The 25351-nt window shown below is 40.0% G+C and overlaps 1 protein-coding gene across 1 annotated transcript in view; it reads right to left on the bottom strand.

Moving 5' to 3' along the window:
• The window catches only part of XPR1 (xenotropic and polytropic retrovirus receptor 1), a 246712-nt gene that overhangs the window by 6792 nt on the left and 214569 nt on the right, over positions 1-25351 (bottom strand). The window contains exons 13-14 of the mRNA XM_036754279.1: positions 15656-15795; positions 12117-12335 (exon numbers count right to left, since the gene is read on the bottom strand). Coding sequence (XP_036610174.1) covers positions 12117-12335; positions 15656-15795 — 359 coding nt within the window. The remainder of the gene's footprint in view (positions 1-12116; positions 12336-15655; positions 15796-25351) is intronic.

The following is a 25351-nucleotide window of genomic DNA, read 5'->3' as shown; positions in this document are numbered from 1 at the left end:
TATCTATAACATCTCTCAAAGTCCTTTTTACCTCTTGCCCTTGACTTTAATACTAAAATGTCCTTTAAAAAATTAACATATTTTTCATTCAGCAAAAATTCATCTTTCTTCTCCTTCCACAATTGAGAATGAAAGACAAAACCCCCTTTCCAAACATGTACAGTCGAGCAAGGAAAACTTCCACAAAAACTCTGTCTCAATCTGCACCAAGCCCTTTCTATCAGGAGCTGAGTACCATGTTTTGTCATCGGTCCTCTAGAATTGTGGTTGGCCATTACAGCGATCAGAGTTCCTAAGTTTTTCAAAGTTGTTTGTCTTTACAATACCGTTATCATTGTATAAATTGTATAAATACAAGTCTTCCCAGGTTTCTTTTAAACCATCCCATTCATAATTTCTTACAGCACCAATATTATTTGATCACATTTATATGTCATAAATTGTTCAGCCATTCCCTAACTAATGGGTACCTCCTCAGATTTCCTTTTTTGCCATCTTGAAAAGAGCTATGAATATTTTTTAATATCCTTAAGAGTTTGTCTTGATTAGGACTAATTCTTCCTTCTTCTTCTCCCTTTTCCCTCTTACTTTCAAGCTCTGAGTGAAATGTATTTATATACCCAACTCTATGTGTGTGTAATCTTCCCTCCTTTGACAAGTTCAGATGAAAGTGAGGTTCAAATTAAGTCACAACCCTCATACCCTCTTCCTTGTTTGTAAAGATGTCTACCTGGGGTACCCCAAATATGTGAGATAATTTTCCCTAATCTTCCTTCTTATACTTTCAATCCCCAATGTATTCAACTTAACCTATTTTCATTCTTCTCTTAAGATCAAGACAAAAACAGAACCATTCCTAGGCTTTGTCTAATTAGACTCCCTCTACAGCCTCTGATGATGATAGGGTTCAGAGGGAATGAAAATACCATCTCCCCATATTTGAACGTAAGCAGTTTATCCTGGTTGAGTTTCTTTTGATTGACGGTATTTTGACAGCTCTGGTCTTTTCTTGCAAGTTTCTTGGAAGTCCTTTATTTCATTAAAGATGAATTTTTGTTCCTGTAGGATTTCACTAAGTTTTGCTACGAAAATTATTCTTGGCTTGTAAGCCCATATTCTTTGCCTTCTGGAATACCGTATTCCAAGTTTTCTGCTTTCTAGTGGTGGCTAATAAATTGTGTGTGATTGTGGCTCCTTGGTACTTGAATTACTTCTTTCTGGCTGCTTGCAGTATTTTTCCTTTTACCTGGATTTTGTCTATGATGTTCTTGGGAGTCATTCTGGGTTTTCTTTTAGGAGGTTAGGGGTGGATTCTTTATATTTCCACTTTGCCCAAATAAAATCCCCTATTCTATAGGAAGCCTTCCCTAATCCCCTCAATTCCAGTGCTTTCCCTCTTTTAATTATTCTGATTTTATCCTGTACATAGCTTGCTTTGCATGCATTTGTTTACATGTTGTCTCCCCCTCCCCTCATTAGAGTGTAAGCCCCTGGAGGGCAGAGACTGTTTTTTGCTTTTTTTTGTGTCCCCAGTACTTAGCATACTTACTGCCTGGTACATAGTAGACACTTACATGTTTGTTGCATTGAAGTTTTCTAAAAGATCTGGCCCATTTTCTTTTGAGATTTCCTGAAATGATATCTAGCTTTTATTTTTGGTCATGGTGTTCAGTCTACTAATTCTTCAATTTTTTCCCCTTGATCTGCTTTTCCATGTCAGTTCTTTTAGCTATGAAATACCTTATTTTTTTTTCAGCCTTTTCATTTTAATATTTTTGGTTGTCTCATGGAGTCATGGGCTTCTATTTGGCCCATTCTAATTTTCAAGAATTTTCTTGTTTGGGCAAGGTTTTGCATCTCTTGTGTCAAGCTGTTAATTCCCTTTCCAATTCTTTCTCATTTTTTCTCTAGTATTCTAATTTCATTAAAGAAAACATTTTGGACACTTTAAAAAACAAAAAGGAAAAGGACCAAAATACAAAAATATTTACAGCAGCTCTTTTTGTGGTGGCAAAGAATTGGAAATTGAGGGAATTGAGGGAAACTGGGGAATGGCTAAACAAGTTGTGGTATATGATTGTGATGTAATACTGCTGTCCTATTTGTGTCCAATAGGAGCCTTCTCTAGGGTTGGGGAAGGGACAGGAGGAAGGGAGAAGAAAGAGTACACAACAGGGAGCAAAAGAAAACTTAGAAGGAAGCAAAGAAAAGGAGGGTAGCTTTGAAAATGATGTGTAGTATTTGTTATATAGTTTTAAAAAAACAATGTGAAATGGAAATTCATGGTTTTATGTTGAATCCTCTTTTTATGTTGTTCTGTGTACATGGAAATGGTCTTTTTTGTCTTTTTGTATTTAAATTCAAAGTGAATAAAAATTTTTTAAAAAGACTTACATGAACTGATGCAAAGTGAAGTGAGAAGAACCAGGAGAACAGTATACACAGTAACAGCAATTTTATACTATGATCAACTATGAATGACTTAGCAATTCTCAGCAATCTAATGATCCAAGATAATTCCCAAGGACTTGTGACGAAAAATGCTATCCATCTCCAGAGAGAGAACTGATGAAGTCTGAACATGAATTGCAGTATACTTTTTTGGTCTGTGGTGCTCATGTGAGCACCACAACATGACCAACATGGAAATGTTTTGCATGATGGTACACGTATAACCTATATCAAATCACTTGCCTTCTCAATGAGGGAAGGGAGTAAGGGAGGGAGGGAGAGAATTTGAAACTCAAAATTTTATAAAGCAGACATTAAAAATTATTTTTACACGTAAGTTCTTCCTGATTTTGGACTTGATGTTAGGACTAGACTTGGTGTACTTGTAGAGAAAAGGTCCGAGATGGTCCTGTTACTGCTATCTTGGGGTGCTAAGTATTGAATTATTCCAGGATTTCAGAGACTGCTCAGGCTGGAGTTCTTTTTTTTTTTTAGTATTTTATTTTTCCCCAATTACATGTAAAAACATTTTTTAACATTCGTTTTCAAAGCTTTTGAGTTCCAAATTCTCTCCCTTCCTCCCTCTCCAATCCCCTCATTGAGAAGGCAAGCAATTCGATATTGTTTATACATATGTAGCCATGCAAAACACATTTCCACATTAGTCATGTTGTAAAAGAAAACTAAGACAAAAAAACCTTCAAGAAAAAGAAAGTTAAAAAAATATGCTTCGATCTGTATTCAGACACCATCAGTTCTTTATCTGGGGATGCAGAGTATTTTTCATCATAAGTCTTTCTGAGTTGTCTTGGATCATTGTTTTGCTGAGAATAGCTAGGTCATTCACAGCTGATCATCTTACAATATTGATGTTACTTTGTCTTGCCACTGGATCCAGGTGGCTCCAGAAAAGAGAGTGAGGCTGGTGACTTTACACAGCCCCGCTTCACTTAAATCCAATTCACTTGCACATCATGACATCACCACCCTGATGTCATGACCCTCTTCAAGAATGAAGGACCGACAACAACACTTTGTGCACAGTACATGTCACTTTGCATCAACTTCTGTAAGTCTTTCCAGGTTTTTTTTTGAGAGTATCCTGCTCATCATTTCTTATAGCATAATAATATTTCATCATAATCACATACCACAACTTGTTCAGCCATTCCCCAATTGATGGGCATCCCCTCAATTTCCAATTCTTTGCCACCAGGAAAGAGCTGCTATCAATATTTTCATACCTATAGGTTCTTTCCCTCTTTTTAAAAAAATCTCTTTTGGTATATGCCATCTTGGGGGGGAGGGTAGAAATGGGGAGAAATTTTGTAATTCAAAATGTTGTGGAAATCAATGCTGAAAACGGAAAATATTAAGTAAATAAATAAAAGAAGAAAATCTCTTTTGGGATACAGACCTAGTAGCGGTATTGCCAGGACAAAGGGTTTGCATGGTTTTACAAGCCCTTTGGGCATAGTTCCAAATTGTTCTACAGAATAGCTGAACCAGGTCACAACTCCACCAGCAGTGCACTTAATGTCTCATTTCCCCTCCATCTCCTCCAACATTTGTCATTTTCCTTTTCTTTCCTATTAGCCAGTCTAACAGGTATGAGGTAGTACCTCAGGATTGTTTTAATTTGCATTTCTCCAATCATGATTTAGAACATTTTTTCATATGGCTTTGATTACTTCATCCGAAAACTCTTCATATCTTTTGATCATTTATCAGTTGGGCAATGGTTCTTATTTTTATAAATTTAACTTGGTTCTCTATATATTTGAAAAATGAGGCCTTTATCAGAGAAAATTGCTTCAAAATTTTTTCACAGTTATGATGGCAAACTCTATTTCCCTCCATCCTATTTCCCTGTTTATTCTATTCTCTCTCTTCTTTCACCTTGTCCCTCCTCAAAAGTGTTTTGCTTCTATCTCCTCCTCCAATCTGTCTTCCCTTCTATCACCCCCCATCTCTTACCCCTTTTCCCCCTACTTTCCTGCAGGTTAGGATAGATTTCTATGCCCAATTGAGCGTGTATGTTATTCCCTTGTTGAGTCAATTCCAATGATTCCAATTCCTTCTCACCTCCCTCATCTTCCCCTCCATTGTAAAAGCTTTTCCTTGCCTCTTTTATGTGAAATAATTTGACCCATTCTACCTTTCCCTTTCTCCCCTTCTCACCCCTTAATTTTATTTTTATTTATTTTGGGGGGGGCAGGGCAATTGGGATTAAGTGACTTGCCCAAGGTCACACAGCTAGTAAATGTATCAAGTGTCTGAGGCCAGATTTGAACTCAGGTCCTCCTGACTCCAGGGCCAGTGCTCTACTCACTGTGCCACCTAGCTGCCCCCTTAATTTTATTTTTTAAGATATCACCCCTTCATATTCAACTCACACTTGTGTTAGGCTGGAGATCTTAGCGCTTTCAGTGCTCCCAAGTAGTATGATCTAAGGCAAGTCTGATCTGAGTTCTGCAAGTTCCTGACCTGGGTTTGGGTCTGAGCAACAGCAGACCAGTGTTGAACTCAAGACATCATCAGCAAGATGGGAAGCTCTGCTGGTTCAGAGTGATAGAACTGAAAGCTTCACTTAGGTCTGTGATTCCTGTCCTGGTTATTTCTCTACAGGCTTCCTACTGAGCTAGAAGCTGGAACTGAGACCTGCTCTGCTCCTAAGGGTCTGAGCCACACTGCTTCTGCTTGCTTTCAGACATGCTCCTTGGTTTCCAGTATACTGCTCAAGGACTTCCACCACTCCCTACCCCTTTGAGTACATCCTTCTTTAGTCCATTTGGGATCTATGACCGGAACCGAACCGAAAAGTGGCTTACAAGAGTTTTAGGTGGCACCTGTTCCTGATGCCCTGGCATGGGTACATGTCCCATGGGATATTCTTTTGCCTGGGACACAGCCTTTTTATGCATGTTGGAGTGCTCTGCAGCCAGACCTCACTGCATTGTCTGTGGACTTCTCCATCTGTCTTTGATGACTTGGGCTAGGAAAATGATTCAATGTGACTTTTTCTTAGATTTCCCCATGGGATTCACTCTGGTGTAGTTTTCAGGTCTGTTTGGAGGAGTCTGGAGGGCAGCTCATGGTACCTTTTCTTACTACTCTGCCATGTTGGCTCTGCTTCAGGCCCTCGACTTTGTTGGCACACAGTAGATACTTAGTATATACTAGTTGACTGACTAGTTTTCTGTGTCCCCCGCCTCAAGTATCTCTCTTTTCACTAATCTATTCTTCACAAGATGCTAAAGGGCTATTTCCTTTTTTTTTTTTTTGAGGGAGAAGGCAGGGCAATTTGGGTTAAGTGACTTGCCCAAGGTCACACAGTTAGTAAATGTGTCAAGTGTGTGAGACTGGATTTGAACTCAGGTCCTCCTGACTCCAGGGCCGGTGCTCTACTCACTGCACCACCTAGCTGCCCCAGGGCTATTTCTAAAGTACAGAGCAGACCATATCACTCTTCTGCTCAAAAAAATTCCAGTGGCTCCCTACGAACCACAGGATAACATACAAACTCCTCTGTTGGGCACTTCAAATTCTTTACAATCTAGCTCTAGCCTACCTTTCCCAGGTATTATACTCTCCTTCATGCACACCCTGGTCCAGACAAACAGGCCTACTAGCTCTTCCTCATAGACAGTATTCCATTTCCCAACTCTGTGTCTTTGCATGGGCTGTGCCCCATGACTGGAATGTATTCTCTCCTAACTTTTGACACTATGACCTCTATTGCTACTGCACTCCCTTCAAAGATCACTTCAAGAGTCAGCTCCTAAATGAGGTCTTTCCTAATTTCATTGGCTATTACTGTCCTTTGAATGGACTTTATTTATAAGCAAACTTACTTCTCATGATATAATGTAAAGTCCTCGAGGGAAATGATTGTTTCATTACCCATCTTTGCATTCCCAACATCTAGCACAATGCCTAGTAAAGATTAAAGGCTTAATAAATGTTTGCTAAGTGCATTAACAAAATTATGGTATCCGGGTCACTGAAAGTGGTAGGCTCATAGCAATTAGAGTAATGAGTTCAATCTGGAGCAGTACAATTAAGAAGAGACAAGGAAAACTAGAGCTTATTTAAAGAGGATGGTCAGAATGGTAAAGGGGCTGGAAAGGAAGTCATTAAAGAATAGCTGAATAAACGGGAGCATTTAGCAATCAAAAATTAGCTGTCTTCATAGCAGGCCTGTCACGTTTAAAAGAGAAGATGTGTTCATTCTTTGATAATCTAGAGGTCAAAATTGAGACTAACGTATAGAAGTTAAGAAGAAGTAGATTTTGGTTTCACGTAAAAGAAAACTTTCTAACAACTGGAGCTTTCTATGACAGAACAGGTTGCCTTTTGAGGCGGTCTACGTATCATAGGAATTCAAATGTAGCCCTGAAGATCCTATCTGTCTAGGTTGCTTGAGAAGATCCTTCCTGTATTGGATGGCAAGGTCCATAAAAAGTCATCCACAGTGTCCTTCAATTTTGATGTTGAATGACTTTGACCTAGATGGTACATCAAGGTAAGCAGGCAATTCTGCCCCTTTTATTTGTTGTTTGTGAGACCTTGGATAAGTTGCTTAACTTCTGTGGACATCAGTGTCCTTGTTCATAAAATGAGGGGGTCTCTAAAGTCCCTTCTGGCTCTAAAATTGTGATCCTACGACTCTATTCAGAAAGTCTATACTGTTTTCTCCAGAGCCTTCTAAATTTTGAAGCCAAAGGGTTATGGGATTATACTGACCCCTGCTGTTGACAGGTAACAATATCACAGAATTTCACAAAGTTAAAGACACAATTGAATTCATTTTCCTCCACTTTTGTGGCACTCTTGACTCTTGCTGAGTAGCACCCTACACAATGAATTTTATATTAACAGGCATTTACTACATAGTCTCAGAAAAGTGATAGAAAAGGAAGTGAGACAATAAAAGGATGGAGGTGACTTTGGTGAGGAAATAAAGGCATCAAGTAAAAGTCCCTTTTAAAAACAGTGGCAGTGAAAGAAAAGCTTTGAGGGGCAGGGGAAGTAACAAAGAAGGGAAGGTTTTGGGGGGTTCTGTTCCATTTTTTAGGGTAGAAGAAATCTGTTTATAGGTAGAAGAAAAGGAGCCACTGAAATGGAAAGTGAAGATAAAAGAGATTAAGAGATATCTGATAGAACAAGGTCCTAGAGTAAATACAAAGAGACACGATCTGGAGCAAAGAGGAAAAGGAAGAGGCACTCCTTTGAGAAGGAGGGAAAGGGGGGAATGTTAGTGGAGGTACAGAGAAGGTATGCAAAAAAGAAGTTCAAGAAGGATGACAATAAGAAGTGAGGTCACCTGCTGAGAATGACGGAGGTTGAAGTAGAAGGTGGGAAAGGTTTACTGACAATGGCCCCTTTGGGGAATATAAGAGAAGGATAAAAAGACTGAAGGAGTGAGGTTAAGTAGCAGGGATGTGTAGTGGTCTCAATCAATAAGGTTTCATGCCTTTCTTTAGTTACAGGTGGCAGCTTGGAATTGGAGAAGATGTAGATGGGGAAAGTAGCCAAATCTTGTGATTTCCATCTCTACCTCATCTCTTACCTTACCCAACTTGTGATCTTCTCTACTTTATTTCAAGCCCCGATCTTGACTTGCCTGACAATGGCAACGGAATCCAAATTCAGCTCCCTGCCTCAACTCTTTCCCCTCTCCAGTTCCTCCTCTTCCCTTAAGCCTAGTCTGACAAAATCAATAAACTTCCATGATCTGACCATGCCACTCTCAATATTCAAACTTCAGTGGCTCCCTGATACTGCTTCTAATATAAATTTCTGTTTAAAGTTTATGGCCTTTCACAACCTACTCCCAATCTGTCTTTCCAGCTTCATTATACATTAATCTTCTTATACTCAATGATCGACCTAAACTAGCCTTCTTTCTCTTCCTTATACGTGGTACTCAGTCTCTTGTCAAAATGGTCTTGGTTATTCCCCATACCTGGAATGCACTCTTTCTTCAATTCTGCCTCATAAAATTTCTCATTGCCTTCGAGACTAAGTTCAAGGGCTTCTACAAGAAGCCTTTCCTGTTCTTCCTACTGCCCTTCTTTCCTAACCACCTCATATTTGTTTTTCATTTATTTTATATGTATACTTATAAATGTACCCATTGTCTCCAATGATATACTATAAGTTCCTTGAGGGCAGAGACTACGCTTTTTTTGGTCGTGTATCTCCCCCCACCCCAGTGTCTAACTGGTCCTGGCATTTAGTAGGTGCTTAAGAAATGCTGGTTAATTGATATCTAGATAGATGTGACAAAAAGTTAAGGTGTAAAAGATGCTAGTTTTAGTGAAAGTATCACTGAAATGAATGACAACTGGGGTTCTGCCTGGTAAAGGAAGCGAGTGAAACCAGAAGAACCAGACACAGAGGAAGGAGTCCAGGAAACAGCAGTCTTGATGAGGGCAATGTTTACAATGGACATATTTAGTAGGACTGAAAGAGTGCTCGAGATAGGGTAGGAACTTATAGTCAGAGAGAAGAGTTTCAGAGTGTGAAATGTATAGCCAATTGTTAGTGACTTTCTGACCCTCTAATTTTTACCATCCTCCTCCTCCTTATCATGAGCAATCAAGAACTGACTATGAAGTAATCTAGAACTTCTGTAGAATCCTCAGAGTTCATGCTCCATCAAAGCATTACAGACGTTAGAGTGTATGAATGGAGCTTCTTGGTATTTTCAGTAATAAATTATCATGAACGAGAACACACACTGAATTACATACTGTAGCAGGTTCAATTCTAGCAATATTTCAGTATACTTCATTCAAACCAATTATGAGGGAAACAGGTATGGATCAAGCGTTCTCAAGCTAGGGAGCTGCGCCTCTTCCGGCACTTTCGTGTCTATGGAGAGCCATCTTGATCACGGCTCGTTCTTTCCAAGTTTACGTTCATTCACCCCATTCATGCCACACTGGGCTCCGTGGTCAGTACTGGTTGATTTGTTGTTGCTGAGTTGTTTCAGCCACGCCCAGTTCTTTGTGAACCTAACTTAGGGTTTTCTTGGCAAAGATGCTAGAGTGGTTTGCCATTTCCTTCTCCAGCTCATTTTACAAAGGAAGAACTAAGGCAAACAGGGTTACAAAGCTAGTAAGTGTCTGAGGCCAGATTTGAACTCAGAAAGATGAATCTTCCTGACTTCGGGCCTGGCAGAAAATTCTATCCACTGAGCCACCTAACAGCCCCATTTCAACACTACAGTCACAGTCTTGTATTCTACAGTCTTTCATCTCCTTAAACACCTTCTGTGCTCATAATGACACACTGGGTATACAACACTGCGTACTTTCTCTGTTATTACTCTTGGGTGGCAAAAGCAGTATCAAGCCAAATAGTTAACCATGCTTACATGGCTCACTCAAACTTCATATTAATTCTCCAGAATCAGAGACAATGAATTATAGAGTTGGAAGAACTAGCAGAAGCTGAACAAGAATCCTTTCTATTGCACCCTTGACACATGGTGGTTCAGCCTGGGCCTCAAGTGGGAAGAGAAGCCTACCATCTCCTGAGGGAGCTCCCTCCATTTTAAAGCAATTCTCATTAGAAAGTCTCTCCTGCATCAGGCTACAATCACAGAACAGACTGAAATCCCTCCTCTACATGATAGCCCTTCAAATGCTTGAGTACAGCTACTATAATCCCCTAAGATCTTCTCTGCTTAAAAATAAAAATTCAGAATTCTTTCAATGGATCCTCCTATGCCATAAAAGCCCACCCATCTTCTTATGATCTTGGTCACCTTTCTCTGGTCTAATTCTAGTTTGTTAATGTCCTCCTGCAGATGTGATCTGACCAGGGTACAGCAGGACTATCACCTCCCTCATCCTGGATACTGTGCCTTTATTAATGCAGCCAAAGACCGCCTTCTCTTTTTTAGCTATTAAGTCTTACTCATATTGAACCAAAACCTCCAATCAGTTTTTTCCTCACATGGTCTGGTGCCTACTGTGTCCTTCCCATCTTTCACTTCTATAGCAGAGTGTAATGATAAGAATTTTTATTTATCTCTACTGCATCTCACGTTAAAAGATTTTATCTGTCATTCAAGCCTGTCAAGCTATTTTGGGGAACCTGATATTGCCCTTCAGTGTGTTAGCTATCCCTCAGATTAAATGCTTTTATCTAAGTCACTAATAAAAATAATGAACTGAGTAGGCCTAAGCATAGATCCCTAGGGGCATTACACTAAAGAGCTTCTGTTAAATTGAAATGGCCCTATCAGGATCACTTTTGGTTCCAAATGACTAGTTCTAAATGTACCTAACTATTATCACTCAGCCCAACGTTGATCATCTTGTCCAAAAGAGCATCATGAATGACTTTATCAGATATTAAATGAGTGCTTCATTGCTGCTAGACAGGAAACAAGGGGTTATGGGGGGTTAATTTCTTGTCTTATCTCAAGTACATGTACTATAACAGTTATTTCAAACATCTACAATGACTGAGCCTCATCTGAAGTATTTATGCTTAGATCAATTCATTCCAGGTACCACATTTTTGGAAGGGCAGTGGTGAAAGTTTCTAAAGGGGGATATTGAGAGGACATGAAACAACGGCATGTGAAAAGCTGCTGAATGAGCTCAGAATATTTAGCTTGGAGAAAAGAGGACTCTAGAGAGGACATGAGAGCTGTCTTCAAATACTGCAAGGGCTGGCATGGCAAAGAGGAGTTAGATTTGTTTTGCTTGATTTTTAGAGAATCTATTAGTAGAATCTAGAAAAAGACATATTTTGGCTGGACATATGGAAAAAGTTATTAAGAATTGATGACAGCTGAAGAGATATGAGAGAACACCTTCGCCCATCCCTTCACAGCGGCAGGAGGTCCATTCCCTGCATCTTTTTGGACTTTTAAAAATGTATTGATCAGGTAGACTATTTTTTTTAATACTATTTGTTATATGGGAAAGCTCTCTGGGAGGGAGAGGGGGATGGGTACTGGGGACAAACTGTGAGGATGTCAACAACAGAAGACATAAATATAAACTTACTTTAAAAAAAGATGCTTGCTAAAAATAGTTCCCTCAAGGCAGTGAATTCACCCTTAGTGAAGGCCTCTGAAAGGTGGCTAGATGACTACAATTTGGGGGTCTTGTTCATATACAGGTGGATTGATGGACCTTTGATGTCCCTTCCAAAGCTAAGAATCTCTGATTTTAATTAGGAAGGTAATGTTTATATATAAATATATGTTGTAAGGGCATATGAAAACAGTTCAACTTTTCAAACAGATAATTTATGAGTAATCTTAATTAGCTTCCTTTCCCCACAACGAAGGTAGCTCAAAAGCAGATTCCAGGTTAGGTGAAAGTGAAAGGAACTTCCTCAGAAGGCAGTGAACTCACCATCTGAGGAGGCCTTCTACTTGAAGGTGCTAGAGAGGGGAAGTGAGCATAGCCTAAAGTTTTAATTAGAGGGTTTATGATGTAATAAGATTTTATTATATGTAACAGATAGTGTCCCCAAAGCCTTAGCTTTAAGCTTGAACACCTTAAAACTATACCAAGACTCTTGGGGCCTCCTACACAGAAGTCATTTGTGAGATCTCACTTTTCTAGACTAAATGCTAATTTCTGCTAGAATTGAAAAGAAGCAAGTACCCTGAAAATAGACACAATACATACTGAGTCAGGTAAGGTCGGCGCAGCATCACAGTCTGGCTATACTTCCACGTCCTGATCTTCTGACGGTTCCGCACACCCTCTTCCTGGTCCATCATCTGCTCTAACAGCGTCTGATCATCTGCATTCATGGGAGCCACAGAGATGTCCCGCACAGCACGAAATTCACCACAGTTGTTTAGATGTTCATTCTCCAATCGAAAGAAATTCCACACAAATCGCCTTCAATGGGAGTGGAGGGGGCAGAAGGAGCAAAGAAAAATTATTTGCTATAATGTCAAAATGTACTTCAAAAAATATTTCCTCTGCACAGCAGAGAACAAAAGAAAACTCACAAGGAAGCAAAGAAAAGATGGACAGCTCTCAATACAAAGTGTATTATTTATTATATAGGCTTTCTTGAAATGGAAATTTATTGCTATATATTTTGAATCCTCTTTTATGTTCTGCTGTGCACATGACATGTTTTTTTTTTCTTTTCTTACTTTGTATTTAAGTTTATATGTATCTTTTTCTTTTCTTACTGTGGATTAAAATTTTAGTATTTAAATCTAAAATAAAAGAAAAAAAGTAAAAAAAATTTCCTCAACAATACAACAAAACTTCCAATATAACCTTTAAGAACCTAGCTATATATAACTAGAAATCTAGTATATTCTTTGAATATAAGAAATGGTCTACAGACCAACTAGCAAAAAATTCCCACAATAATTTTTTTATATACAGTGGTCCCAAGGGTTAAGCAAATCAGTTTAAAGATTTATACATTCTGATGTCTGCAACCTTCTGGATTACCAGATTTCCATTTTTAGAAACAAAAGTGAGGGTATAAATGGGGTGGGGAGAGAGGAAAGAAACAGGGAAATTCAGTTCTAAAATATCTTAGTCCCACCAACAAACAAATTATTTAAGATTTGAATATTCCTAAGTAATAAAAAATAATAATCACTTCTATCACTGGGGAAAAAGTGACATTTCAGGGGAACTTGCTTTGAACTGTTCGTTTTGACTTCCAAAATCTACTGCTCCCTGAAGCGCAGAACAAGGATTAATGCAGTTTTGCTATAGTACAGAACACATAAATAGTAATAATTATGAAAGCTCCCATTTCCTAAAACTTTATCGCCTGTGAAGTCCTCATAACAACCTTACGATCTGGAGTAAGTAACATTATCTCCATTTTGTACACGAGGAAATTAAGTTTTAGTTTCTTTAAGAAACCTGTCTATATTACACAGTCACACCAGCGCCTAAGCAGCAGGGCTGGGACCTGAACCTAGGCCTCCTGACTCCAGGGGCAGTGTTATTTCCGCTACCCTCCACTTCCCGATGAAGGGAGCAATGTTAGATTAGTCTGGGAAGGACCTTTATGCTAGGATTAGGAGTTTATGCTTTAGTAAGCAGGAAACAGTGAAGTCCTGGAAGTTTTTAAGGACATGAACGATGTGCTCAGAGCAGTACGTTAGAGAGATTATGAGGACAACGTTGAGAAGACGGGATGCTGGAATACTGGTGAAGCAGCTGTGAAAACTGCCTCGAAGATATGAGGGCCTGAACTGCGTCAGAGATAGAAAAGAAGAGTTAGTGAGATACACTGCCGGGGTAGAATCCAAAGAAACTGGCAACTGACTGGCTGGGGAGGCAGCAAGAGACAGGAGGAGTGGGAAGGGAGGCTGAGAATGCAGGGACACTGAAGATGGGGGAAAAAGGCAGTCAACAGTATTCAACACTTCGGAGAGAGTCAAGACCAGGACAGAAAAATGGGCATTGAATTTAGTGACTGGGAAGTCACTGCTGATCTTAGAGCTGTTTCTGTAAAGTGACCACATGGCATATAGATAGAGCAATAAACTACAGAGTCTGCAAGAGATGGAGCAGGAGTTCAGTCCTGTCGCTGATAACTTATTAGCTGTATGACCCCAGGTGGGCTGGTAGGTGGCACAGTGGATAGAGCACTGGGCCTAGAGTCAGAAAGACCCGAGTTCAAATTTGACCTCAGACCCTTCCTAGCTGTGTGACCCTGGGCAAGTCACTTCACCCTGTCTGCCTCAGTTTCCTCATCTGTAAAATGAGCTGGAGAAGGAAATGGGAAACCACTCGCATATCTCTACCAAGAAAACTCCAAATGGGGTCATAGAGCGTTGGACTCGACTTAAACAAATGAACAATATGATCCGAGGCAAATAACTTGAAAGTTCTGTAAGCCTTAGTCTCCTCTGCTGTAAAATGGGTATATAATACGTGCAGTACCCACATCTAAGAGCTGTGGTAAGGATCAGCTCTTTGTAACCTTCAAAGGGCTCTATTAATGCCTGTTCTCATTAGGGAGCAGTGAGGAGCAACGCCAGAGAGAAAAAGACTGAAGAATAAGTAGCTAGTGAAAAAGTAACAGCAGAGCACAGACTACTCGTCATTAAGAGAAATGAGAGGACAATAACTTGGGAAAGTAACAAGGTGGAGGTAAGGCTTTTGTGAAGGATGAGACACGAGGGCATGTCTGAGGAAGCCACAGAGAGAGATGACTGATAAGGGATGCCTTATGAAACAACGTCAAGAGGGAGGGCAAGGGGGCAGATGAAAGGTGGAGAGGGTTTATTCTGAGACAGAGGAGGGCCATATCATTCTCTGAGATTAGCAAGGAGAAGTTACAGATCACTAAGTGCACTGAGAACTGTAGAGGAGGTAACTGAAGGGACTCTCATTAGCTCCATCTTTTTGATAAAGTAGGAGGCAGGTTCATCTGCTCAGAGTAATGTAGGAAGGGACAGAGTAGAGGTTTGGAACTTCTGTTGCAGGTAATGTGCTACAGAGGAGAATAAAAGAGAGTCAGTGTGAGCCAAAGAAAGCAGGAATCCCTTATTTATGTTGTTGGCCTTCATACACATATGCTGGCTTGTTTTAGGTCAGTATGTCATTATGCTCTCACTTGCCAAAGACAACTTTCTGTCACCACTGCTAATAACTTGATTTTCAGAAATACACAAGGTAATTCCTGTTAAAATGAGTTACTATTTTTTAAAAAGAAGGAAACCAAAGAAGCAGCTTTTGTTCTTTTCTGTGTTCCAAGCCTGGGAAGTCTGACTGAAGCTTCAAGGGTTCAGCCCTATTTGGGTGCTTGGTGACAACAACTGGGTAGAGTGAACAGAACCAACACTGAAGCCAGGAAGCCCCGGCTGTGCTCAAGGCCCAACATGGGCACTTGCAGGCTCTGTAATCCTGGGCAGAACCTCTCTGAGATTCAAGTTGCAGTGAGGATGCTCATCTACTTTGGCAGAAGGAGTTTCATCACTTGGGAGATCCCTATAGCAATTAAGTTATGGGTCAAATATCTATTTGTCCTTGTTTGTCTAATATAAAAATCACCTCTGTATCAGTGTGAGCTGGAAATGCAAGTTCTGACTTATAGACATATTCTTAGAATCAGCCAGTTCACGTTTCTTGAATTAGTGGTTTTCTAATTTGTTTGCAAAAAATAAAAACAAATTATCTTTCTTCCCTGGTTAAAATAAATCTGAAAGAAAAATTTCAGTCCATTCACTTACCGAAAAACCTCAAGGGGAGCAAATACAGTAGAGATGATTTCCCCAACATGAGGGTTCAGATTCTGGGTGCTGACATAGACTTGGATAGTCCAAGAAAAGCGCAGTATCACATCCTCAATGATGGCTGAGTAATAATAGGCCTGAAATATGAGAGGGACATAGGGAAGATTACTAATACACTTCATACAAAACAAAGAACAAAGAATTATATTTGTTTTTGTGTACTATGTACCATAAATTTTTATTAAAGACCTTATCTTAATAAAAAGGGGAGATGGCTAAATTTTCATTTCTAATCTGCAACTCAATGCTGCTCAAATGATTCATTTAGAGAAATCAAAACAGTTTAAGTTAACAAATAAGCTCAAACTACAATTGCCCTTCGGACAAAAAAAAACCACTATCATAGTTATCTAGAGAAAATGGTTTCAGAAACAGAGACATTTATGAATGACCAATTTATAAGATTCAAATACTGTATAATGACTAGTTCACTAATTCCACATGAAATTTCCTTTTATTAACTTTCTGTATCCTTTTTATATATATGTTACTACTGAATTTGAGATTAAAGTATCCTTAACTTAAATAGGAATGAAAACATTCTAGTTACTTTAAAAAATTAGAACTTTTTTCCTCTCTCCAAGATCCTTTCTCTCCTCTCCCTTGTGATAATTTATTTTCACTTCTACGACAGTTTTATGTTCAGTTTGAACTCTCTTGTTGAGTACTTTTAAAAAGAGTGGCAGCCCAGCTAAAGTTTCTAACCATATCTCAGCCTCAGCCTCGCCCTGGAATTTCCATCACTGTCTGTGGCTTACTCACCCTGGAATATCTATCTACTCCCCCAGCATTCTTATCCTGGAATATGCTGTCAAGTCAGCCTCTTTCTCCTGTTGGAAAGTTCCTCCTGGGGTCTCCATTTTGGGGACAGTCCCAGACTAGTTAAATTTCTTACTCTTCCTGGCCATGACGCTGACTTCCTGGACTTCAGTACCACACTCATGTGTGAGCACCTTCCTTTTTCCTTTCCCTTGCTTTTTAGCTCCCTTTTATGCATTCCACCCGCCCCCCGCCCCCACCCCATTAGAATGTATCCTTGAAGGCAGGGACCTTCTGCTTGTGTGTACATTCTCAGCACTTAAGCACAGTGCCTGGAACACAGTAAGTGCTGAACACAGACCTGGCACACACCTGCCTATACAGTTGAGGAAGGCAGTTTGGTACACGGAAAAGAATCAAGATTGGGCTTCAAATCTTGTTTTGAATACTACATGTGTGACCTTGGAGAAGTCATTTTACCACCTAGGCCTTCGTTTCCTCAACAGTAAAAGGAGAGATTTGTACTACATGGTATCTATGGTTCCTTCTAGTTCCAGATCTAACTTTAACTATGCCTAGATAAAGAAGCAGACTAAACCATTCTATTATCAATCAATAAATCAATCAGTAAACATTTATTAAGCACCTACCATGTGCAAGGAATTGGGCTAGTCTGCTGAAGATACAAAGACAAACTTATAACAGTTCCTGCCCTCCAGGATTTCATTGGGGAAATAAGAAGTATATACAAATACAAAGTAATGGGGTGGGGGAAGGGTGCTAGAAGTTGTGAGTAATCACTGAAGTTTTCATATGGAAGTTTTCATTTGAGCTAAATTCTTAAAGAAACAAGGCTTTCTAGGGTGCAGAGGTGAGGAGGAAGTACATTACAAGCATGGAGAGCGGTCAATGCACAGGCACAAACATAGAAGAGAGGAGCATTGTGTGCGAGAAACAGCAAGAAAACCTGCTTGGCTGGAGTACAGCAAGAGGAAAAGGAGAATAAGGTAGATTAACACTGGAAGGTAAGCTGGGGTCTACATTATTGATACTTCAAGGACCCACGATTTCAGCAGTATACCTCCTCCACTGGTGAAGATCATAGCCCTTCTACGTGCTGGAGAGACGGCCACAGAGACGTGGCCGTGACCGAAAATGTTGTTTTCAAACAGGGCTGGGATGGCTTTGAGAGCACAGGCAGGCAGCCCACTGCCGGGCTGGTTGCTGTTGTTGTTCAGCAGCCACTGCAAACCACGTCCTTCTTTCTTCCACTATCTCCCAAAGTCTTGTGTCCCAACTCAAGTTTATTGTTTCCATGACACTACCCACCCATCTCCTCTTCTGCTGTCCCCTTCTCCTTCTGCCTCCAATCTTTGCCAACATCAAGGTCTGAGTCCTGTGTTCTTATTATGAGGCCGAAGTATTTAAGCTTCAGTTCCAGTATTTGTTCTTCAAATGAATAGTCTGAGTTAATTTCTTCAAATACTGACTGATTTGATCTCCTTGCTATCCAAGGGACTCTCAAAAGTCTTCTCCAGCACCACAATTTGAAAGCATCGATTCTGCAGCACTCAGCTTTCTTTTAATCCAACTCTCACAGCCCAAATTATTAATGGAAAAATCATAGCTTTGACAAAATGGACCTTTGTGGCATGGTGATGTCTCTGCTTTTTTAGTCTGCTATCCAGATTTGTCATAGCTTTCTTTCCAAGGAACAAGCATCTCTTAATTTCATGGCTGCAGTCACCATCTGCAGTGATCTTTTGCGTCCAAGAATATAAAATCTGACACTGTTTCTATTTCTTCTCCTTCTATTTACCAGAAGTGATGGGACCACCAGATGCCATGATCTTAGGTTTTTTTTTTTTTAAATTAAGCTTCAAACTAGCTTTCACACTCTCCTATTTCACCCTCATCAAGAGGCTTCTCAATTATTTACTTTCTGCTATCAAAGCTGTATCCTCTCCATATCTGAGGTTGTTCTATTTCTCCTGTCAAATTTAATTTCAGCTTTTGATTTGTTCAGGCTGTAATTTTGCATGATGTACTCTGCATATACGTTAAATAACTAAGGTGACAATATACAGTCTTGTCCTACTCCTTTCCCAATCTTGAAGCAATCAGTTGTTCCATGCTCAGTTCTAACTGTTGCTTCTTGACTCACATATGGGTTCCTCAGGAACCCATCTCTTACCACAATTTGTTTTCATCCATACTTTAAAAGGCTTTAGAGTAGTCAGTGAAGCAGAAGTAGATATTTTTCTGACACTCCCTTGCTTTCTACACTATCCAGCAAATATTGGCAATTTGGTCTCTAGTTTCTCTGCCTCTTTGAAAACCAGTCTGCTCCTCTGGTAATTCTTGATTCACATATTGCTGAAGCCCAGCTTGCAGAATCTTAAGCATAACTTTTCTGGCATGTAAAATGAGTGCAAATGTTTGACAGTTTGAACATTCTTTGGTATTGCCCTTCTTTAAGACTGGAATGTAAACTGACCTTTTCCAATCCAGTGGATACTGCTGAATTTTCTAAATTTCCTAGCATTCCGAATTTAACACTTCAACAGCATCATCTTTTAGGATTTTAAACAGTTCAATTGGTACTCCATCACTTCCATGAACTTTTTTGTTAGCAATGCTTCCTAAGGCCCACTTGATTTCATTCTCCAGGATGTATGGATCTAGGTCAGTAACCATACCATTGCCATTAATCAGTGATGTTAAAATGTTTCTTGTATGGTTCTTCTGTACATTCTTTCCACTTCTTAATCTTTTACACTTCTGTTAAGTCCCTACCATTTTTGTCTTTTATTATGTCCATTTTTGCATGAAACATTCCCTTGATATCTCTAATCATCTTGAAGAGACTCTTGTCTTTCCCATTCTATTGTTTTTTTTTTTCCGTTTCTCTGCATCACTCATTTAAGAAAACCTTCTCTCTCTTTGCTATTTTCTAGCATTCTGCATTCAGTTGGGTGTACATCTTTCCTTTTCTCCTTTGCCTTTCTCTTCCCTTCTTTCCTCAGTTATTTGTAAAGCCTCATAGGACAGCCATTTTGCTTTCTTGCTCTTCTTTTCCTCTGGGATGCTTTTTGTTGCTGCCTCTTGTGTACAATATTGTAAACCTCTGTCATAGTTCTTCAGACACTCTGTCAGATCTAATCCCTTAAATATTTTCATCACTTCCACTTCATATTCATAAAGGATTTTGTTTAAGTCATACCTATATGGTCTGATGATTTCCCCTTCTTTTTTTCAATTCAACCCTAAATTTGGCAATAAGAAGCTCATGTTCTGAACCACATCTGAACCACAGTAAGCTCCAGGTCTTGTTCTAACCAACTGTATTAAGCTGCAAAGTATATCATCAATCTGATTTCAATATTGGCCATCTGGTGATGTTCATGTGAAGAGTCAACTTTTAGGTTGCTGAAAAAGAGTTTTTGCTATGACCAGCAAGTTATCTTGACAAAACGGTATTAGTTTTTGCCCTATTTCATTTCGTACTCTAAGGCCAAAGTTGACTGTTATTCTAATTATCTTCTGATTGCCTACTTTAGCATGCCAATTCCCTATGATGAATGTGACAGCTTTTTTTGATGCTATTTCTAGAAGGTGTTGTAGGTCTTAAAAGAACTGAGCAATTTTGGCCTCTGGCATCATTGGTAGATTTGTATTACTGTTATGTTGAACAGTTTGCCTTGGATTCCAACAGATATCATTCCATCACTTTTGAGATTATACGCTGGTACTGCCTTTCTCACCCTTTTATTGCCATGAGGGCTACTCCATTTCTTCTAAGGTATTCTTGCCCACAGTAGTAGATGTAACAATCACCTGAATTAAATTCACCCATTCCCACCCATTTAAGTTCACTGACATCCAAGATGTTGATGCTTAATCTCTCCATCTCCTGTTTGACCACATCCGGCTTCCCTTGGTTCACAGATCTTACGTTCTAAGTTCCTATGCAATATTGATATTTACAGCACTGGACTTTCCTTTCGTCACCAGACACATCCACATTGTTTTGGTTTTAGCCCAGCTGCTTCACTCTGGAATTATTTGTAGTTGTAGTTGCCTGATGCTGGTAGACAAAGCCTTTTACAAAGCCTTTTTGGCTTGGTAGAAGCTGAGGGAGCTTACTCCCATTGGCACAACCTTGGAAAACATAGGGTCATTTCCACACCTTGCTGAGGCCTTTTACATAATCTTTACTAGTGTTCACATGACTTGGCTGAGTACAAATTAGACAATTCCAAAGTCAAGAAAAATTGTAAAGTGAGGATTATATTCTGAGCCAAGAGGATCTTGTTCTCTTGGAAAGATATGGGATCTTTAATTCGGGAGTCCTTCAATTTTTGTTTTGCTAGGCAGGTTCACATAACTATCAAAAAGGTATCACAGGAAAACAATAGTACCTCTTATAGTAGATAAAATTAACCTGCAAGTTTAGCTTTATTCACAAGATGTTTAACTATTCCATCCCTGAACACTATGTGACAAGAAAGCATAGCCTAGTTTTTTTTAATTTGTAATATGATAATTTATAATTAGAAAGTGCTTTGCAGGAATAAGGTACTTAGACATCTGTTATTTTATCCATCCTCACAATAACACTCAGAGGCAGGAGGGAGAGGATTTGTAGCTATAATTTTATCAGAAGATATCCTAACATGGAAGTTCCCTCCACCAATAAAGGTCAGCACGTTCTTTCCAACTTATTGTCTTAAAAGAGTTATCTGGGGCACTTGTCCAGGGTCACACAGCCAGTACGTTTTAAGAGCTGGGACTAGAACCCAGGTCTTTCTCACTCAAGTCCACTCTCTGTCTACTATGCCACATTGCCTCTCATCTGCAGCGGGTAGTTAAGTAGTAGCATCACTCTACAGATAACCAAAATTAAGGCTCAGAGATGTTAAGTGACTTGCTTTAAGGTCCCTGAGCTAACATGTAGTAAAAATGAGACTTGTCTTCAAGTCTTCTAGCTTATGTCTTTTCATGATACCTCATTGACTCTGACACAATACATTCTTCTGGCAAAGAATGACACTGAATTATTTCAGCAAATTATCTCTCTAGTTTGTATAAAGATGAGAATTTCTTTTCATGGTATAAGAGAAGCAGTCTAACTTTGTGACTATGAGTGCTAGCATAAATTGTGTTGCCCAGAAGACATCCAGACAACTTTCAGTGATGATGGTGAAATCATTTCATCAGTTTTAGTCACAGCAGCATGGTGAAATAGAAAGAACACTGAGGGTAGAGTCAGACAATCAATAAACATTTATTTAGTTCCTGCTATAGGCCAGGTACTAAGTTAAGTGCTAGAGACACAAATGTGAAAAAGAAAGTTTCTCGAGGAGCTTACAATCTAATGCGAGAAGTACACACAAAAGGAAGGTAAAAGATGGGGGTGAGTGAGTTAGAGTGGAGGGAAGATATCTAGGGTATGGGCATGTTGGAGAAATACAAAGGAATGCAGCTATGTGGGGAATGAAGAAACAGATGGCCTGGGACCCCTTCTGAAATGGAGGCTGGAAAAGGCATTCTTCCCTCTACCCTCCAATCAGAGGTCAGAACTAAGTTCTACTATTTACTACCTATGTGACTGAAGAAGTCACAGCCTCTCTAAATCCAGTTTCCTCTCTTAAAAAAAAAAACAGGAATAATAACAGCTGTACTCATCACCAAGTAGGTCACAGGATGATGAATTGTTCAGCCTCAGCAAAACTCCAAAACCACCTACTAAGTTGTAAATGGGAATCTGCATTGGTGAAGGAAATACTTACACCAATGATTTCTGAAGGACAGGTAATATGTATGCCACCCAGCCTTCCAGGGGTTTTGCATATTCCCTCCAAGAATCTAAAAAATAAAACTTAGTGACTGCTGCTATAACAAACATCAATTTTAATATCTATAACCTACAGGTGAGGAATAATAATAATAGCCAACGTATGCTTAATGCTTTGACCTACAAGATGCTGTCTTTACAATTATCCTGATTAAATTTCTTTGGACATGATTACACCTTTTGGATTCTGTATTGATGCAGCATTAGCTATACTTTATGACTTCCTATTATCTGCAAATTCAATAAGCATGTCATTTAGTCTTTTACATACGGTACTAAAAAAGCCCAAAACAACCCAAGCAGCACTGAGCCTTCATTGACCGCCCCCAAAGACACACCACTCCTCCTCCTCCTCCTCGCTTCATTCTGAATTATATTATGGTCTAGGCCACATCTCTCCATCCTCTCCATAAGAATGATGTGAAAGGCTACCACAAACTTTGTCAGTCAGGCATTTATGAAGTGGCCACTATGTGCCAGATATTGTACAAAGTGATAGTGTTCTAAAGGTGATCTAAAGGAAGGCAAAAACAGTCCCTGCCCTCAAGAAACTCGCATTCTAATGGGGGGAATAACTAGGTATATATAGGATCTATTCAGAGCAGACAGAAGGTGCTATGAGAGGGGAAGACCCTGGTATCTGGGGGCTCAGGAAAAGCCTCCTGCAGAAGGTGGGTTATCCTGGAGAGATGGGCTGAATCCTTCCACAGTATTCTCCACAGGCCATCATCAATCAACGCTGAAGCCACTGACTGTAGACCTCAGGCTGAAGTCAATCCTTCTCTAGCTGTACTTCCAACTTAAGAAGAGGTCCTGAATGTCATTAGGCTCTTCTCATGTGGCAAAGTACCTGGCGCTGATCCCATTCCAGCTGAGATTTAAAAGACAAGCGGTCCATTGTTCATACAAAAGCTGACTGAAATCTTCCAGATTATATGGCAAAAGGAGTTTATCCCCCAGGAAATCAAGGATGCCTCTATTGTCCATCTCTAAAGGAAAAGGAAATATGTTGTCCTGTGACAATCATGGGGGAGGGGCAGAAGTCTCTCTCTTAGACTTGGCTGGGAAGATTCTTGCCAGAGTCCTCAATAGGCTGATCCTTTACTTGGAAGATGGTCATCTACCTGAGAGATAGTGTGGCTTCAGAAAGGGCCAGAGAATGGTCCTCATGGTGTTTGCTGCCCAATAATGCAGAAGCAGAGGAGAGGTCTGTAGAGAACGTTTGTCAATCTAACCAAGCCCTTTGATACTGTCAGTCGTGAGGGCCTATGGGAGATAATGGCTTTGGTTGCCCAGAGAAGTTCGTCAGTACTGTATGTTGGTGTCATGATGGCATGCTTGCACAGGTTATAGATGATGGATGCTGCTCCCACACTTTCCCAGGCCCCAGTGGAGTGAAGCAGGGCTGTGTGCTTTGCTCTCATGCTCTTTAGCATGATGTTTTCAGCAATGTTGTCAGATGCCTTCAATGAGGAGGAAGACATCAAGGTCAACCACTGCACCGATGGTAAATTATTTAACCTGAAAAGGCTACAAGTCAAGACTACAGTAGAGGGAGAGTTGGTGTATGGACTTTTGTGCACTTAATGCCGCCTCTGAGGCTGAGACGCAGAGTATGGATTGATTCTCTGCCGCTTGTGCTAATTTTGGCCTAACAATTAACATCAAGAAAACAGAGGTCCTCCACCAGCCAGCACCGCACTATCCATACATGGAACCATCAGTTCCAGCAAATGGAGAAATTCTGAATGCTGTGGGGAGGTGCACATAGATGATGAGGCTGATGCATGCATTGCCAGAGCTAGCTCATCATTTGAGGGGCTCCAAAAGAATGTTTGGGAGAGAAGATGTATTAGGCTGTCTACCAAAGTGAAGGTTTACAGAGCCATTGTACTGACCTCATTGCTGCTTGCCTGTAAAACCTGGACAGTCTACCTGTGCCATGCCAGAAAACTGAATTGTTTCCATTAGAATGGTCTTAGGAAGATTGTGAAGATCGCCTGGCAAGATGAGGTACTGGACACTGAGGTTCTCCAGCTGAACTGCCAAGCATTCAAACTCTACAGCAAAGCGCACAACTCCCATGGGCCGGCCACACTGTCCAAAGGCCAAATGTACATTTGCCTATAAGACAATTTTATAGAGAACTCATACAAGGTAAGTGCTCTCATGCTGGTCAGAAGAAGTGATATATAGACACTCTCAAGGTCTCTCTGAAGAACTCTGGTATCGATTGTGAGACATGGAAGACACTGGCACAGGTTCATCCAGCATAAACAGTGTGCCTGCATCAATGAAGGTGCTGTGCTCTATGAGCAAAGCAGAACTGTGCTAATTCAAAAGAAATGTGAGATGCACAAATTTAGAGACATCTCTATTTGTGCCTGACCTATAGTAGAGCCTTCTGAGCTCTTATTGGTATGTACAGCCATAGATGGACACACTGTACACTGACCCTGACATTGTGATGTCATTTTGGTCCTCTTCAAGCATGAAGGACAAACAACAACATGAGCTGAATCTTGAAGAAAGCCTGGGCTTCTGAAAGGCAGACCAGAGGGGAAAGGTATCTGGGAGAAAGCTTGTGTGAAGGCATAGACAGAGGACAGAGAGGGCAACATGCAAGACCAAGGCAGCTGGACTGCAGAGTTAAACGGAGGGAAGTCAGGTATGAGGAGACTGGAAGACCAGGAAAGGGCCAGGTTGTGAAGAACTTTAAAAGACAAAGAGGACTTTAATCACTTGGCGATCTCATCCCATCCGTTCCCAAGTATTCAATTATCATTTCAATGAAGACTATTTTCAAATAGATTTATTTAGCCCTAACCTTTCTGCTGACCTCTACTTACACAACTCCAACTGTCTATTGGATATCTAAAACTGGACTCAAAATGTCTCACAGACATTTTAAATTCAACATGTCTAAAACTGGACTCATTATGTTTCCCCCAAACTCTCCTCTGCTCCTAATTTCCCCATTACTGTAGTTTTCTGGTTGGTCTACCTTCTTCAAGTCT

Source organism: Trichosurus vulpecula, chromosome 4, assembly GCF_011100635.1.
Source record: "Trichosurus vulpecula isolate mTriVul1 chromosome 4, mTriVul1.pri, whole genome shotgun sequence".
In the NCBI taxonomy this organism is placed as follows: Eukaryota; Metazoa; Chordata; class Mammalia; order Diprotodontia; family Phalangeridae; genus Trichosurus; species Trichosurus vulpecula.
Note: the sequence above shows the minus strand (reverse complement) of the source record. Positions and strands in the feature narration are given on the sequence as shown.